This window comes from Theropithecus gelada, chromosome 10 (assembly GCF_003255815.1).
Source record: "Theropithecus gelada isolate Dixy chromosome 10, Tgel_1.0, whole genome shotgun sequence".
Lineage (NCBI taxonomy): Eukaryota > Metazoa > Chordata > Mammalia > Primates > Cercopithecidae > Theropithecus > Theropithecus gelada.
Window position 1 is genome coordinate 3,579,772 of NC_037678.1, and position 18,133 is coordinate 3,597,904.

At 49.2% G+C, this 18,133-nt stretch overlaps 1 protein-coding gene across 3 annotated transcripts in view; it reads right to left on the reverse strand.

Annotated features, from left to right (window-relative positions):
* The window catches only part of TBC1D22A (TBC1 domain family member 22A), a 408,925-nt gene that overhangs the window by 163,062 nt on the left and 227,730 nt on the right, over positions 1–18,133 (reverse strand). For all 3 annotated transcript variants that reach the window (XM_025398760.1, XM_025398761.1, XM_025398762.1), the window contains one exon: positions 11,346–11,421. In XM_025398760.1, coding sequence (XP_025254545.1) covers positions 11,346–11,421 — 76 coding nt within the window. The remainder of the gene's footprint in view (positions 1–11,345; positions 11,422–18,133) is intronic.

Here is an 18,133-nt window from a genome sequence, read left to right on the forward strand (position 1 = left end):
ATTAAAAACACAGGAAAAGGAAAATGTTCAAGTACATAAAGCCGTTTCCCACACACAGGTGGAACCATTCTCCAGTACCGTGTTTTGGCATTTTCTTCCTTACGGGTGAAAGTGTAAGATATGACTCATAACAATGGCCACCGTCACCTCGGTGCCACTGACGCAGACTCAGCCAGTGTCTTCCACTCCAACTGACCTCCCTGGGGGCTGGACAGAAGAGGCTGCCTCAGGAGCGGGCATGGACAGGGATCTTGGCAGCTCAACAAGGTCCAACGTGGGAGAAGCAGAGCCCTTCAGACTAAACTTCCAACGCTCAGCCCCACTGTGGACCCATCTGCCCTATAATTTGTTGATGGTGATGATGGTGATGATGATGGTGAAGATGGTGACGGTGACGAAATGATGATGGTGATAGTGATAATGATGGTGATGATAGTAATGATGATGGTGATGGTGATGAAATGATGATGGTGATAGTGATGATGATGGTGATGATGGTGATGATGATGGTGATGATGGTGATGATGATGGTGATGGTGATGATGATGGTGATGGTGATGATGGTAATGATGATGGTGATGATGGTGATGGTGATGAAATGATGATGATGGTGATGATGGTGATGGTGATGATGATGATGGTGATAGTGATGATGGTGATGGTGATGGTGATGATGGTGATGGTGATGGTGATGATGATGGTGATGGTAATGATGATGGTGGTGGTGATGGTGATGGTGATGAAATGACAGTGATGGTGATGAAATGATGACGGTGATGGTGATAATGGTGATGATGGTGATGGTGATGATGACATAATGATGGTAATGATGGTGATGATGACATGATGGTGGTGATGATAGTGTTTATGATGCTGGTGATGACAATCATGACGATGATGATGATGGTATGATAATGACAATAATGGGTACTAACACTGCATAAGAGTTAAGTGTACCAGGCACTCCTATAAGTACTTTACTCCCATGACCCGTCATGCGTGGGGAAACAAGGGTTAGAGTGGGGACATTCCTCACAAAGCCTATCCTCCAGTATACAACAGAGCCAAAAAGTCATCCCGAGTCTGCCAGCTTCCAAAGTACAAGCTGTTACCCCATAGAGCGGAAGAGTAGATTAGAATAAGCCAGAAATGTATGAGAATTATTTCTAATAAGTCCTTTCCTCCTCTAACCCACAAACTAGTCCACAAACCAAAATCTCCCATTGTTGCTCCTGGCCTGACATTTTTGCTGTCACTTAGCCACCAAAACGTGGGGAACGAATTTCCTTCTAACTTCCCACTGGGAGGTCAGCCTGTTCCTGAGGTTTCTACCAGTTTACAGGCATCAGCTTGTTTGCTCTACATGGAAGAAGGGACAGAAGGCTCTCCCCTCGCTCTCAACTCCTGCACCCAGGCCTCACTCCAAGGGGCCAGCACTGGCTGCCCTGATGTCATCAGGAAGCACCCTGGGCAGGAACAGGCTGCCTTCCAGATGCAGCCTTGCCCCTTGCTGCAGCCCACTGTTGTCCTATCCTTCCTGCAGATATGGAGCAGGTCAGGGTTGGGATGCTCCGCACAGCAGGTGGGCAGAGACACTGGACACAGAGGCTGCCTTACAAACCAGCTCCACAAAGACTGGCCCTGAAATGTGGATCCAAGGGAGATGTGAGAAGGCCCTGTCCTGGTTCAGGTCCCAGGCAGGGTCTCCAGGCCAACTCTATGAGGGAGCTCTATACCTGGGGAGAGCTGGCAAGTTCCAGTTATCACAGCTATCTGCATCTGCTCCCTCCGGGCTAGGAAATGAATGGAGAGGACTGAGAAAAGGGCACCTGACCCCAAGATGCTCCATCCTCAACCCACAGCACACTGAGAGCTCCACACAGAACAAACGTAACAAACATTGGAAGGCTCTCATTTTGTCAACAGTCATCTATCACGAACCAGTATTCTGGAGTAAGTCCTTAACGGCCATTTCAATGGACAAAATCCAAATTTGCTGCTGTTTTTTGGTGCCCTTGATTATAAAGCTTCAAAGACTCGATTTCGAACAGAAAAATGAAGAGTCCTCTTTTCCTTCCCTCATGGCATTATTTTGATTTGGAAAATCTGAAATATTTGAAACTTGGTTCTTCTGCTCCACCTGCCCAAGACATGAGTCATGCTTCCTGCTAATGGATGATAATGATGATCATTTCTTCCATGAACTGTATCTTGGTCTAAACCCCACACTTACAAGCTGAATGCCAGAGCTTCCCCAAAATTCCTACGTTGAAGCCCTAACATGCAGTGTGGCTGTATATGGAGATGGGGCTTCTAAGGAGGTGATTAAGATTAAATGCGATTGTGAGGGTGGGACCCTGATCCCACAGGATTAGTGTCACTATAAGAGATGGCAGATAACTCCTGCTTGTTCTCTCTCTCTCCCATTGCCACCCCTCCCCTCCACTGCCACTCCCACAGACACCTACCCAGGAAGGGCTCTATCTACATGTGAGCGAGAAGGCAGCCTTTTGCAACCCAACCCTAGGGGAGAGCCCTCACCAGAAACCAAAGCAGCTAGAACCTTCATCTTGGACTTGTGGCATCCAAAACCATGAGAAAGTAAACTGTGCTTTAAGCCACCAGCCTGTGCCTGTGGTATGTTGTTATGGGTCCAAGCAGACACATCTCTGGGGCAGGAAAGTCTCCCGAAGGGTTACTCTGCCTCTCCCACGGGCTCCTACAATGCACCTGTCGCTCTGTGACACTTATCAGTCACTGTCGGAAGCAGTTGCCTTTTCATCTGTGCAGTCCCCAGGCCACCCTGCTGGAAACGCTCTGCAGAGGTGTGGGACACAGGCCCTGTGCCTGCCCAGTGCCCTAGGCACAGCAGGCCAGCTGTGGCACGCTACCAACCCACTTCAGAAATACTCATGATGGCCCCAAACCAGGAGGAACATCACAGAAAAAAACTCTTCAGGGACCCAGGAGCTTTGGGACCCCTGAGTTCAATGTGACAGTGACATCCTTCTGGGATTCCGAGAGCGCCTTCTTGTCTTTGGCCTGAAGAAGGGGCTGCCCGCAGACCCCTCCCAGCAGGTGTACCGCGCCATCGAGCACATGGCACAGAGTCCTTCTTGGGCTGGCATCTGGCTGTTTCCTGCTTACGTGTTACCGTCCCCAGTTCCAGGCTCTCTGAAGCCCAAGGTCCTGTGTGACAGTTGTTTCAGGCTTCTCACCCTTGGCTCAACCCAGCAATACGTCCTCCTACCTCTAAGCACCATCAAGAACTGGTATGGCTGGGCACAAATGAAAAGCAGCCTGCCAGGGAAGGTGGCAGGAGGGCAAGAAAGGGTTTTAGACAAAGGAAAGGTCAGGAACAAAGGAAGCACCAAGGCAGAGGCCTGAGAGCACTGGCTGCGGTATCCCATGGCCTAGGGCTGGAGAAAGAGGAGCGGAGGGTCTGGGGTGCAACTGCCACTAGAGCAGGGGGAGAAGGAACTAGAGAGGAAGAAATCGCAAAGCTGATTAAGGAGCTGAAAAGCAGAAATAAGAAGCTCCTACAAGGTCGGATCAATGAGGCCGCCATCCTGGGTGCCCTGAGACGGCCACAGAAGATGTGCTGTGGACGCAGGCTCACAGCCTAACGTCTCAACACCCGGGGTCACCGCCAAGATCCAGCCTACTACAGGGCGGTCCACCTTCACCTGACTGTGAACACATTCACCACAGCGGTCAAGAAGTCCTAAGCCAGCCTTTCAGGAATAAGAAGGCAGAAATGTGCCAGAAACTGACCAAAACTAAGGAAGGGTAGCTTCACTTCAAAGCCGTCACTGGGTGAGCAGCCTCACCACGATGCCTGCACTGTGAACAGTCAAATGAGAAGAGTTTATTTATAGCCCAATCGAAGTCCTTGGCCACCAACAAGAATCTGTCCTGGAGGAGACAGGGTGGCCCTCCTCTGACACATCAAGCAACAGAAACGTGTGACCAGTGTCAACACGTTCCCCAGGAATATGGGAACATAAATGGCCTCAAACGCAGTGACCATATACCAATGAGATAAACCGTATCTAAAGTGGGTGTGTCTAAATATGTGTATGTGTGTAAAGACATATGTATAGGAGTGTGTGTGTGCATGTATAGGCAGGTGTGTATATGGGACTCTGTGTAGGTGTGCGTGTATGGGGTGTGTATACATAAGGGTGTGTGTACGTGCATACATGTGTCTGTGTATAGATGTGTGTAGGAGGTGTGTGTGTATATGGGGGTGTCTGTATAGGCATCTGTGTGTAGCTGTGTATGTGTATAGGGGTGTCTGTATATGGAGAGTGTGTATATAAGGGGGTGTGTGTGTATACTGGACATGTGTGTAGGTGTGTGTGTATACAGGAGTGTATATGTATATGAGGGTGTGTGTATAGACGTGTAGGTGTATGTAAGTGTGTATGCGTATGTGTATATGGGTGTGTGTGTGTACAGAAATGTTTGTAGGGCGTATGTGAGTATACAGAGGTGTGTGTGTATATAGGTTTGTGTATATATGTATATGCGTATGTGTGTAGGAGTATGTGTGTGAATACAGGGGGTGTGTGTTACAGGCATGCATGTAGGCATGTCTAGGTGTGTGTGTGGGTATGCGTGTGTATATGGTGGGTGTATAGGCATGTGTGTATAAGGGTATGTGTTAAAGGGTATGTGTATATATGTGTATTGGTGTGTGCATAGGGGTATGTGTGTACAGACGTGTGTGGGGGTGTGTGTACATATGAGGGGTGTGTTTGTATAGGTATGTGTGTAGGGGGTATCTAATAGGAGTGTGTGTATATGTGTATAGGTGTGTGTGTAGGGGGTGTGTGTATAGCAGTGTTTCTGTGTATATATAAGGGGCATGGATATGCAGCATATGTGTATAGGCATGTGTGTATAGATGAGGTGTGTGGATATACGGCAGGTGTGTATAGGCAAGTGTGTAGAGTGGTATGTGTATATACAGGCGTGTGTTTGTGTATAGACGTGTTTTAAGAGTATGTGTGTATAAAGGCATGCATGTGTATATGGCAGGTGTGTGTATATGGTGGATGTGTACAGGCATGTGTGTATAGGAGTGTGTATNTAGGGTGTGTGTGTATACAGGTATGTGTGTGTAGGGTGTGTGTATACTTTAATTTCAAATAACACATTACATTTAAGGCAACATTCTTGTCATCTGCAACCTCGGGGAGGAAAGGGTAGCCTGGAGCTCAAGCCTGGGACCGAATTCCACTTCACCCCACGCAGAATTCACTCTTGGAGGATTACCAGATAAATACAGAAGACTCAGTGAACTCTGAATTTCAGCGTGTGCCAAACACCGCTCAGGGCGTACTCATATTAAAAAGAAGTTCACTGTTTATATGAAACTGAAGTTTAACTAGCGTTCTCTATTTTTATTTGCTCAGCCTGGCGCCCCTAGCCCTTGGAGGTTCCAGGGCTTAGAAAGTAGAGAGATCTAGTAGTTCCCAATTTTTACTAAAGAGAGGCGAAGGCACAGTTTGCAGGAGAAAACTCAGGAGGCACATGGCTGTGGGCCATCGTACACCCCCCAGGTGGCCCCGGCAACGGCTTCGATGCTGTTGCTGGGAAGGCTTTGGGTTGCTGTTCCTTGCAAGCTAAGTTCAGATCAGCTTAGCGACGACCAGGTTTTGCCAGCAGCTCCTCCTGACCCAACGTGAGGGTAGAGCCTACCACAACCAGGGCCCCAGGGAACAGTTCTGCCCACTCCCCTCGTCCATGGCTGCCTGGGCACCATCACTGTGGCACCAGAAACAATCCATGAGCTTCCCTTTTAGGGCCAGTGTCACCCCCAATGGGACAATTCTCTGATCTGCAGTGCAGTTGTTTATGATCTGATCTTTAAATCTGAAAAAATCGAGAATGGACATAATCAAATGGACACATCTGCTGAGGTTTCAAATATTCTTTTTAAATATTGAAGTAAGTTCTCCATGGTTTTTTAATCAAAAAATGTAGCAAATATCTCATTTACACAGACATCATCTATGTCACAAAAGATGCATGACACTGAGTCCCAGGTGAGGCTGGCCCCAGAATTCAGACAGAGGGGCTCTGACTCCAGCCTTTGGAAAGGCTAGGGCTGAAAGCCCACTTTTCCGGCCATTCTATCTTGGGGGGCAATGAGGGATCACGTGATTTCAGAGGTTAACATCACATGTAACAGATGTAACAACTAAACGTACAGGGGATATTATTAGGATTCACTGCAAAAAATTGGAATTTCAAGTATGTGTAAGCGTTCTCGATGCAGAAATCTCATCATGTGATTTACATGTTGAAATTCTGTCAGTTGGAGAGTAAATGTGCATTTATTATTACAGTAGTAAATTACTAAATAATTGGTGTGAACTGTTGATTTTACATATGAAATCCTTTGCTAAGTAGGGAACAGACTGACAATTAATACAAATATTGAGAACATATTAGCTAGATAATTTTAGAATGAACAGTGTATCCTCTTTAAGCCTACAAATGCTTATAAAATTTTAAGTAACACAAGGCAGGATAATACCGATTAGATGACATCCTAATTCTATTTTTTGTGGAGTTGCTGGACACATGCCCTATTCTAACATAAAACAAAATAAACTTTAAGACTTATACTTAATTTTTAGTTATTTAATTCCACTTAGCCATGAGCCTGGTTTTGGTAATTTTTCAGAAAAATTATTATTCCTGAAGAAAAATGCCAAGCCCTTAAAATATTCCAAAAGATTATATGAAAGAATTAAATTTGGGGTAAAACTCCAGATTTATACTCTTATCTCTGAAGTCCTTTCTAGGCTGGTGCCTGTGGAACTTGGCAGCACTTGCCACCAAATACTCACTTAGAATCATGCATAGGTTCTTGGAAGCTGTGACCTGAAGCAAAACGACATATAATGAAACCAATTTTGCCACAGGCTGATTGATAGAATAACAGTTAAGTTCCAATGGCATATTTGTGGCCACAAAAACATCATCCAACTCTGTATGTGTGTGTGTGTGTGTGTGTGTGACGGATTTCACTCTTGTTGCCCAGGCTGGAGTACAATGACGCGATCTCGGCTCACCGCAGCCTCCACCTGCTGGGCTCATGTGTATGGGTCATTGCATTTGAAAAAGCTGTTTGGGGTTATTTAAAAAAAAAAAAAATTACAATTTGAGTTGTAACTTCCTCCAAAAGATTTTGTGTTGCTTCTCGCTAGCATTTTGGGGAACTCCAGTACAGACTCACCATAATTAAGGTTCAAACAACCCAGGTCCTGTCAGGTTGGAACCTAGATTTTATGAGGGTGTATCACTTCCGCTTTACCCTCACGTGTCACTATTCTGGGTCTCGGAAACTATATGGGCATTTCTCAGATCCCTATCCTGACTAAATGGGTTGGATCCAAGCACGACATGAGGCGTCCAAACTACAACTAGCTTTGGGATGATTTCTTCTGCATCAGGAAACACACACTCAGAACAACGGGGGCTTTAGTGCTGGGCATACCTAGCTGGGTCCTAGCACCACTCTGGCCCAGGAAGTCCTTATTTTGTAGATAGCAGTTCAATGCTTTTAAGACATTTATTTTTTTCTTTCTTTCTTCTTTTTTTTTTTTTTTTTTTTGAGACGGAGTCTCGCTCTGTCGCCCAGGCTGGAGTGCAGTGGCGCCATCTCGGCTCACTGCAAGCTCCACCTCCCGGGTTTACGCCATTCTCCTGCCTCAGCCTCCCGAGTAGCTGGGACTACAGGCGCCCACCACCTCGCCCGGCTAATTTTTTGTATTTTTAGGAGAGACGGGGTTTCACCATGTTAGCCAGGATGGTCTCGATCTCCTCACCTCGTGATCCACCCGCCTTGGCCTCCCAAAGTGCTGGGATTATAGGCATGAGCCACCGCACCTGGCCTCTTTCTTTTTGCTTTGTTTGTTGGCAAAAAACGAACAAACAAACAAACAAACAAACAAAAACACTCTTATCCAGTGGGAAACGTGGTTGAAATTATCTAGCCTGCCACGACTGAAAATGCATGTTCCGGCCAGGCACGGTTGCTCACGCCTGTAATCCCAGCACTTTGGGAGGCCGCGGCAGGCGGATCATGAGGTCAGGAGATCAAGACCATCCTGTGAACAGTTAAACTCCATCTCTACTAAAAATACCAAAAAATTAGCCAGACGTGGTGGCGGGCGCCTGTAGTCCCAGCTACTTGGGAGGCTGAGGCAGGAGAATGGCGTGAAGCTGGGAGGCGGAGCTTGCAGTGAGCTGAGATCACGCCACTGCACTCCAGCCTGGGCGACAGAGCAAGACTGTCTCAAAAAAAAAAAAAAAGAAAGAAAATGCATGTTCCTCCTACTCTCACCTTTTTCTTTCACTCCAAATTCAGTGGCTCCAGTCACCCTCTCTGACTCTGTGGGAGCTCATACAGTGTCTGTCCGGAAGGGGATTCCCGGGGAGTTTCGCATCCACGAGCTTGCCTCTCGCTTTACTGCCCGCCCAGCACACACCCTCGAAGGCTGCTGCCCATCCTCCTTTCCACGCGGCTTCCATTACAGACACAGCCCTCTCTCTTCATTCTCAGCACCTTCGTGTCTCCGCGGCAGACTTTTTCTAAAGGCTTAGGGATGACAGAGAAGGGTCACAGTACTTCTCAAGATAGGAAGAAACTACTCAGAAGTGCTTCTGAGAGACTCTTTCACAACTCCTTACCACAAGAAAACGAGAGTGATGCGTCCCTCTTCCGATCTGCCCTCTCGCCCCTCACCAGGCTTCCCTCCATCCCCAAGACCTCCCCCTCCTCCAGCTCTCTGCTGGCTCCTGATGAGCCCTTATCCTCACGCCACCACTGCTGAAATTCCACTTGACTTTGCAGAGCAATTCAGCTCTTTTCTGAAGTATTCCCATCTGGGCAATGTCCGCAAAACCTCTCCATTCTCAACCAGTCCATGAAGATGTTTTCCTTCACCGAATTATCAAAATTTTCTGAAATAAATGCTGTCCTCCTAAAACGCACAAATGAGGAGAGGCGTTTTGTTTTTGTTTGTTTGTTTGTTTGTTTTTGAGACGGAGTCTCGCTCTGTCGCCCAGGCTGGAGTGCAGTGGTGCGATCTCGGCTCACTGCAAGCTCCGCCTCCCGGGTTCACGCCATTCTCCTGCCTCAGCCTCCTGAATAGCTGGGACTACAGGTGTCCGCCACCACCCCCGGCTAGTTTTTTGTATTTTTAGTAGAGACGGGGTTTCACTGTGTTAACCAGGATGGTCTCGATCTCCTGACCTCGTTATCCGCCCACCTCAGCCTCCCAAAGTTCTGAGATTACAGGCTTGAGCCACCATGCCCGGCCTGACAGGCTTGTCTTTTTTAAGCAATTTCTTCTTGAATTTTTTCTTGAATTTTCCTAGAATATTCTCTGCCCTTAATAAAATCTTTAGAATCCCTGCAAAACTTCCAACCCACAAATCCTTCCTCTAGGAGGCAAGTGATGAAACTGGGGAGGGGAGCTTCACATGGTCAAGGCCTGCAGATGCTTCTCCCAAGCTTGCTCAGGCATGATGGCTCCCACCAGTCTGAGAGCTCCAACGTGAGAAATTCTATGTACTGCTTTAGCAGCCTGGGTATTCTTATTTTGAGGCCATGATAGAAATTCCTTAAGGTTTCATTAGAAGAACAGGAACAAGTTACACGGTTTAACCTCTTTACAGCAACACACATCTTTGTCTGTTGTGAAGCACCGATCCTTTAAACAAAAAATTGCCATATGAAAATGGCCTACTCAGAGGCTGTGCTGAAAATAAAAATATGATTTACCAAAAAGTACAGATTTCGTTGGGGTTCCTTTGGTTATTGTTGCTGCTCTTTTAAACAATCATCCAGCAAATCCGCAATGTGCTTCTTTCTAAACCACAGCACCAGAGAAAATCAATTCAAGTATTTCCCAAACTGCAGCACTGGAACAAACGAGCACTAACCACAAGTTTCTAACCTCCAAGAAAACATGAAATATGCCTTCCAAGGGGCACAAGCAGGAAAGGAAGAACCTGCGAAGAACGTGTAATTCACATCTACTGCAAACCATATTTCAAAGAGCTCAATGGGGCTGGGGAACGCTTGTGAAAGTGCTGGCAGGGAAAAGAATCCAACCGTACCCAAACAAGACCTCAGGGTGCAGCGTGCGATGAGCGCCCAGGAGCGCACTGACGGAGGCAAAAACAGTATTTTTAACGGATGATAGACTGAAAAGCAGCTAAATGTAATACTGAAAGTATTATCAGAAGAGCTGCATACAACTTCCTGATATGGAAATTAGGTAGCAACCGTTAGAAACAGAGTTAAAAATCAGATTCAATCAAGGAACAAAATGGAGTTTGTAATTTGTAGGAGTCCACTTTAGAATATCACTCAGCAGTTTCCCAAACCGAGCGCCTTCCCCGTGAAGACTGCTGTCACGGCCTTCCATGCTAAAGGCGCAGGGAGGGGAAACGGCGCGGTGACCTGCGACGCCGAGCGGGCAGGACCCTGCAAGGCACATGGCCAGGGCTAAGTTTCCAACAAAGTGCAATTTCTCTCCACGTTGTGTGAAATAATTTGCCAAGCACGCGTAGAACTCTTTGTGAAAGAGCATGTCTCTCTTCCATAGCTCATCGCTGACCAGCTGGTATCACAAATGCAGGCCTGGTTCTGCTTGGCATCACTTGCTTAATGCTCTGTTCATGAATTTAACAAACTATCGGGAGAATATGCCTGGAACGGGCAAGCATTATCTCTCAACTTCCATTTAATTAAACTCTGCTATTCTAATATGACAGTCAGCACATCGCAGGGGGAATTATTTTAAAGATGAAGGTAAAGAGTATTTCAAAGCCCCCACTTAAACATGAAAGCATAATCTGAAACTGCCTGAGCACACACTGTCATTTTTCTGTAATATTAAAGATGTTATTTCCAGACTCAGTAATTAGTTAGATTCCATGGAGGATTATTCTAGCATCCTTGATAGAAAAATGATGTACAGAGCCAGGGAACAGAGTACCGAAGGACCACCACAACCAACCATCTGTCACCTAGACTATGACAATCACCAAACTTAATAAGGAGTGAGCACTGCCTGCTTCGGGTGCACACTCACTGCTCTCCTGCAAAGCGAATGTACTGAATTCTGATGATATCGCCTTAAGAAGACGAAATAAGAGCAGCTTGCGCGCCAGCAGCTGTCTCAGAAGGATGCCCATGAGGGATCCTGAGCAGGCCAGGATGCCACCGGCAGATGAGGACAGCACCCTGTCCCACCGAGGGCTGGGGGCCACCTCCCCCTTCCCACAGAGAGGGGCTGCACAGGAAGCTGGCTTACCATCTATCCGGCTCACGAGTTCTTCTAACATTTTCACTTTCATTTGAATTCCAGGTTGGGCAAAGGTGTAGTTGTCCTAAGGAAAAAATAATAATGTGAATCATAGGCATATAAAATAAAACACACTTTCCAAAAGGGAAAAAGGCAGCTGGGATAAAGGGAACAGCTTGATAATAGGACGAATTCACAAGCAGATTTTATCTTGAGAAACAAATAAGCGGACACGCACTGCACAGCACAGCCCCTCGCGGTGCCGCCGAGTGCTATTTTGAGAAGGGAAAGTCCAGTATTTCCCGATGTCAGGTGATGAGCATGCACATCTCAGGGAACACTGAATGGTACATTTCTATTTGTAAATGTGAGAAACTTATATCTAAATTGAAAATCAGGCATCCAAGTGCATAGCTCATTGACCAGAACAGTCTTTGGGAACTGACCACCTCACTGGCCACCTGGACCCCGAGCACTCAGCCCTGCTGGAAGCCAATGGCAAATGTGCCCGGCGCTGACAGCACCATCATCGTGGCCACAATCCAAGTGCCGATGACATGATGCTGAAAACAGTGGACATGTGGCTTTACCCTCGGAGATATAGTTGGGTGAACTCAGGTTAAGTTCAGATACTAACAGAGGAAGGTCTGCATAGCATCAAAGGGAAAGGGGCCTGGGCAGTTTCAAGTCAAACAGCCCAGGAATGGGGCCCCAGCTCTAGGACTCAGGAGCTGTGTGACCCTGGCAAGTAACACAACCCCTCTGGGCTTCCGTTTCATTACCAATAACACGAGAGTAATAACACTGCCTTCTAGGACTGTCTGAGGTCTCAAGGAAATAAGTAAGTGGAATGTGGAAGAGATTTCAAGACACAGCAGGTACCAGGCAGTGACAGGTCTATTACTCCTGTGTCACCACCTAAGAGAGCACACACACGACACTGGGGGGTGCGGCCAGAGAAGACTGGTCACACTGCCTCATCCCACAGCAGGAACACAAAGAGGCAGCTCCCATCAACAAGAGAACGGCATTCCCTATGCAGGCTGCCCTTTGGGCCTCAGCCATTGCTCGGGGGCATTTGCAGAAGGAGGGTTTCAACCAGACTCGTGGTTAACAGACTTAATCTGTACCCAACAGCAGTGAATGTGGAAAGCAGAATAATAACCAGCCCCAAAGACGCCCAGGTTCCAATCCCTGGAACCTGTGGATGTGTCGCCTTACATGGCATGGGGAACCAGGGTTGCAGGTGGAACTAAGGTTGCTAATCCATGAACCTGTGCAGAAAGGAGAATCAGAAGGCAGCAAAATGACGGGTGCTGTGCCTGGGGCTCCTGTGGGTTCCGGCCTAGGCTTCTAACTCTTTAGTGAGCACACAGGGCCTCTGGCCCAGCCAGCACTGGGAGATGACTGCCTGTGGCAGCTCTGCTCTCAGGGAGTGACACTGGGGATGGCCCCAGGAGCCTCAGCTAGGGGAAGCCAGGCAGGCCACTGGCCTCAGTAAGGGCACAGGTAATGCAGTCTCAGTCCGAACAGGAGGTGTTGGGCACAGGCAACTGCAGCTCACCAAGCGGGCTCAGGCCACCACGCAGGTACTGGCTTGCAGCAGGCAGCGTCAGGGCAGCCTCTCCGACAGTGGGGGATGATCTGCTGCCTGTGCGCCCAAGAGGGCAGGGGTCTGCAGGCACCACCTGGCAGGACGGAGGTGCTAGCTTTGCGTGGCAGGGGAGCAGGTCTACACGGGCAGCTGTCCACATGGCACCCGACATTCAGAGCCCAGGAGGAAAGTGGAAGGACTGATCTGGACTTGATACTGATACTCCTCTTCCATAGGCTCAGGACTGGAAAACGGGTCGAGAACAACGTTCCTGGAGGTGGTCAACCAGGCAGGCCTCCCTGTGCTGTGAGGGGACGCAGCCACGGAGTGCACAGAATCTGCAAGTGAAGGGTGACGGGGCACACAGCAAGGGTGTCAGCCCTCGGGAGGCCCCAGTGACGTGGAAACAGCACTCACAGAACCCCCAGCTCCAGAACCCAGGAGGGGACCCCAGGTAAGACAAGCGTGGAGCTGAGCGACTGCTTTCGGGCCAGCAGTATTCCCAAGTCTGGAAAGTCGAATGTGAACACACGCAGCCAGCACTCGCTACGTTTCTCTCTCTCTCACACACACACACACACACACACAAGCGCACACACATACACCCGCGCACACACCCAGAGCACACGTGACATCTCCTAACAAGAACAGGCATGGCGGCTGCTGTGGCACAGAACACAGAAAATGCCTACACGGCACTGAGGATTTTTCTGTCCCTAGAAATGGAAAATGAGCCGAGTCAGACCTGCCCGCTTGCTGAGGGATTTCTCCCAGGTGGATTTCAAGTGACGGGCTCTGGATTCCAAACTGTCGCATCTCTGTGAGGGCAGAACCGCGAAAACTCCGTTTGCCACCTTCACTTAGAATGACGCCAAGGCCCTCCGGTGACCCTGGGCGGCAGGAAGGATGGGCTCCGGAGAGCGGATCTCTGCAGTGACTGCTCCGGGGCCTGGGGATGATCTGTTTCCTAGATGTCGTGGGCCGATTCAGGGATAAGCTTGGAGGCCTCCTGAATTTGGCTGTCCAAAATACGGCGTTTAACGGGCAGGACTTTTAGGCCTGAAGGAGCTGCGACGGTGTCAGTGAGACCCAGGCACCTGTCCAGCTGAGATGGAGCCGCGGCAGCAAGTGAAGGACAAATTGTGAGCTTTCATATATTTGAAATTAAACAAGAGTAAGAAATTTTGGCTCCAGACTTGAATTCCTTTGACTGTCATCATCCTTGGACCTGAACTTGCAGTGGTTACCCTTTAAGACTGAATTTCTCCCCAGAGACTGGATAACAGAAGCAGATTTATGTTAACATTTAGGGCATACTGTGTGTTGCAAGTTTGCGTCATGTTGTGGAGGAATCCCGACGAGCCCGGCCGAACAATACAGCCGCACAGAACTAAGGGTGAGAAGTAAACCACAGAGTATGCGGCCGCCTCCAGTACAGAGAGGCCTTAGGATTACTTAATTAATGTCCTATTCGACAAATTCCAGAGCTGTGGGGAGCACATTCTAACCACCCCACTGGTCTGTCCTGAGGGACTGTGATCTCTCCCACTCCAAGGGAGGCCACGCCCCCGGCTGTCCAAGGCCCTGATGGTTATGTGAATAACAGACAGACCTGGAGTCAGCGTCCAGGTGGAGGGAGCACAGCTGCTGCCTCTCCTGTACTGGCTCTATTCCCAGAAATGCTCGCTCCACGGAGGCTAAAACGGGGAGAGGCGAAGGTGGGTTCAGTCCCTCGCACTTCTCAGAGGTTCCACAGCAGGCAGGCAGGGCCCGGCCCGCAGCGCCGGCTCTGATGGGGTGGGTGAGCCTGATGGGTCCTGGGGTCGGTCAGCCAACTCAGTGGCTCTCCCACTAAGACAGGATCTCAGGCTCTCGAGCAGAAATAGTTATTATTTGGCCTCCATCTGCCACAACTTTATTTCTCAATTTGTTCAAAACTCAGGTAGGGAAGACGGGTTCTCAGAAATCCAAACAATAAAAAAGAATGGCACTGAGAGCCCATAAAGTAAAGGTCTGCATTTTGAAAGAGAAAAGGTTTGCATTTTGGAAGACCTGCAAAGACTGACAGCTATGGCCTTGGCATTCTGGCTTCAGACTAGGAGCAGAGAAGACCAGCCTTCAAAAGACTGCAGCACAGACGCCCGGCTCCACCTCCGGAGGGCGAGACACACCAAGGCACGGGGGGGGGGGGGGGGGGTGGTCTGGGCCCTCCTGGCTCCAGAGGTGAGCCCAGGCTACAGAAGGCCCCACTCAGTGGCCAGGAAGCCTCCAAGGGCACTCTAAGGAGGCAGACACCGTGGCCAAGGAACCCAGAGCCAGGCGGCTGAGGAAAGGAATGACTAAGACCACCCCATGGCCCTCGCAGCAGCCTGTCCCGGGGAGGCACTGACTGCCTGGGCCCTCCCAGCAGCCTGCTGCCCGCAGGCTCCACCAAGGCCCCTGGGCAGATCATGGGCTCTGTCTGCTTAAGGCCCAGAAACCAGATTTGCCCTCAGGATACCCCAGCCCAGCACCCCGCCTCCCACACCTGGCCCCCAGATCACCTGTGCTAGTGAACATGTACCTGGGTAGCAAAACAGGATCTTGTAAGCAAAAATACTCTACGCTTATAAAAATATCATTAGTAATAATATTAACATTATTCCTTTTATAAAAAGTAAACATGCATATCCTTTCCAATTGAGATCGTGTGTCTTTGAAAAGGGATATAATTTACAAAACGTATGGGTCAGAGGGAAGAAAGGAAGGGCTGAAGACAATGGCCTTTTGTGAAATGTTTCACAGAAGGTAAAGTCTGTGAATATAAATTTTTTAAAATACTCTCAGCTTGCCTTACACCTGTTGCCATTACAACATCACACTCCTCCCAATAACAAATAACGCTTTCTGCGCTTTTCGGAAGAAAAGTAGAATAAAATTTTCTCAGGGAGCATTTTAGACAAGAGTTGAAATATAAATTCCTATCAGCTCAGCTGGAAGTACCAGGAGGCAAACCTGCCAGCTCACGGAGAAGTTAGACTCCGCCTGCCTCTCTGACAAAGGGCTCTTCCATCTGGACCAGGATCCAACTCCCCACAAAGTCCAGCCTCCTCTTTCCAGGCTAATCTCACCGTAACATAGTGTCTTCCCCATGCCGAAACCAAATGTGCCTTCCGCACACAGGCCTTGACCTGCCTCCGAAACAGCTCAGGAAGTCTCTTCCTCAAGCAACGGCCTGAGAGACTTCAGATTCCTTCAACTCTTAAAAGACTCCCTTCCACGTCCTCTCAGGGGCCCCTGGCCACCAGCCCTCAACACAGAAGCTGGGCTCTGATCATGCAAGGACAGAGCTAGGAAGCCTCCTGTCACAGCTGCACTCCACTGTCAGCCATTAATACATTAAAGCAGTTAATGCACCAGTCCAGCAGAAGGCAGAACCACATCAGATACTAGTTCTTTCATCTGTTCAACAAACACTGAAAGCCTCCTACATGCCAGAAAATCAAGTCCTGAGTATCGATGTGTGCGAAGGAGTCAAACACGCAGGCCTGGGAATGCCATCCCCGGAGAGTCCTGCTTGCAAGGCCGGTCCCCGGCTGGTGCCTAGAATGTGGGTTTCGGGAGAGTTCCCACCATTCCCTGACTGATCTGGCTGACTCGGCGAGTCTACACTGTGCAGTGTGGTTCACCCTGGGCACCTGCTCTCCCCCTAGGAGGCTACATTTGGGCACATGCCAAGCAGAGAGTGTCCGTATGCCCAGTCCCCACTAACATTCTCGGTGCTGAGTCTCTAATGTGCTTCCCCAGTAGGCACAATGTTTCGGACAGGTCGTCCCAGCCCCATGCTGGAGTGATCCAGTGTGTCCTGTGTGACTCCGCCAGGAGAGGGCTTGGAAGCTCACCCCACTTCCTCTGGACTTTACCCCTTGATGGAGTCTCCTCTGCATCCTTGCCCTGTGAGGAATCACAGCCACGAGTGTGGCTCCGTGGGGTGGCCTTGGGGTCCCTTGACACAGATGGGGAAAAGTAGACAGGTAGACAGGGCCCTTCTGTTCACAGGCATGACAGTCTGGCAGCTGAGCCAACGTTCACCACATGCCAGGCAAGTGCACATTTACTGCTAACGAGGACCTGGGTGGCCACACCATCACAGCACAGAACCAGGCTGGGCCTGGAAAACCACTTGGAGGGTGTCAGGCCTGAGCAGAGATGAGAGAGTTCAGGCACCATGCGACATGAGAGAGAGAGTTCAGGCACCATGCGACAGAGCCCCGGCGGCCCGAGGGAGCACGTCACATCCCAGAAATGAAACAGAGGCCAGGGCAGCTGAAGGGCAGTGAGGAAGCTGCGGCTAAGGTAGGAGGAGACTGTTCCGAGGCTGGAAGGCCATGTCCGAGGCAGCGGTGAGGCCCAGGCAATGCTTTCAAATGCAGGTAATGAAATGCAAATGGGGGCCACTGCAGGTAAGAGATTTGCATCACAGAAAGATGATGTAGAAACAATGGAATGAGGCCAAAGAGGATGCAGGGGTATCATTCATGAGGCAACTGCCGTAATCCAGGCAAAGTGACCACACGCGCTTCCCACGGAAGACAAAGTCAACCCCAACTGTCCACACTGCCTTCTGCTGAGCCGACTGATCGGCTCGTGCACCTGAACGTAGGACTTGCCATTTATTCCTATTAGCTCATTCATTTGATTGGTTCCCGGCTGGCAATGCAGGCAGTTGAACCCATTCTGAATCCTGATTGTGCCTTCTATCACATTCGCTGTCCCTCCCAGCTGAGAGGCACTGGCTAAACAGATCCCCTTGACGTCTTCACTGCAGTCTCTGCAAAGAGGAGGGAAGGACAGGGCCAATGACGGGGCTCTGTAGCAGCTCTCAGAAAGTGCCCTCAGAGCACAAAGGTGTCAAATTCGATGAAGCCTTGTTTAAGCCCCTGCTTTCCTACCTGCCAGGTTCATTTCTCTGATCTCCTGTGTCCCCATCTGTGAAATGGAGAGAGGAAGAGCTCCGTTGCAAGGGTACAGGGGGTATTGAGTTACTGTGTATAAAAGAACCTAAGACAACATCCATACAAAACGCAAACCCAACCTCCCCGCAATTCTGCACCTTCCATGACATGTCGGCCACAAAACAGTGGTTTAAGACTGAAGGCTCCCAACCCAGCCAGGCCAGAGGAACCAGTGCCTCTGTAAACCACCGGAAACTGGTTGTCACTTG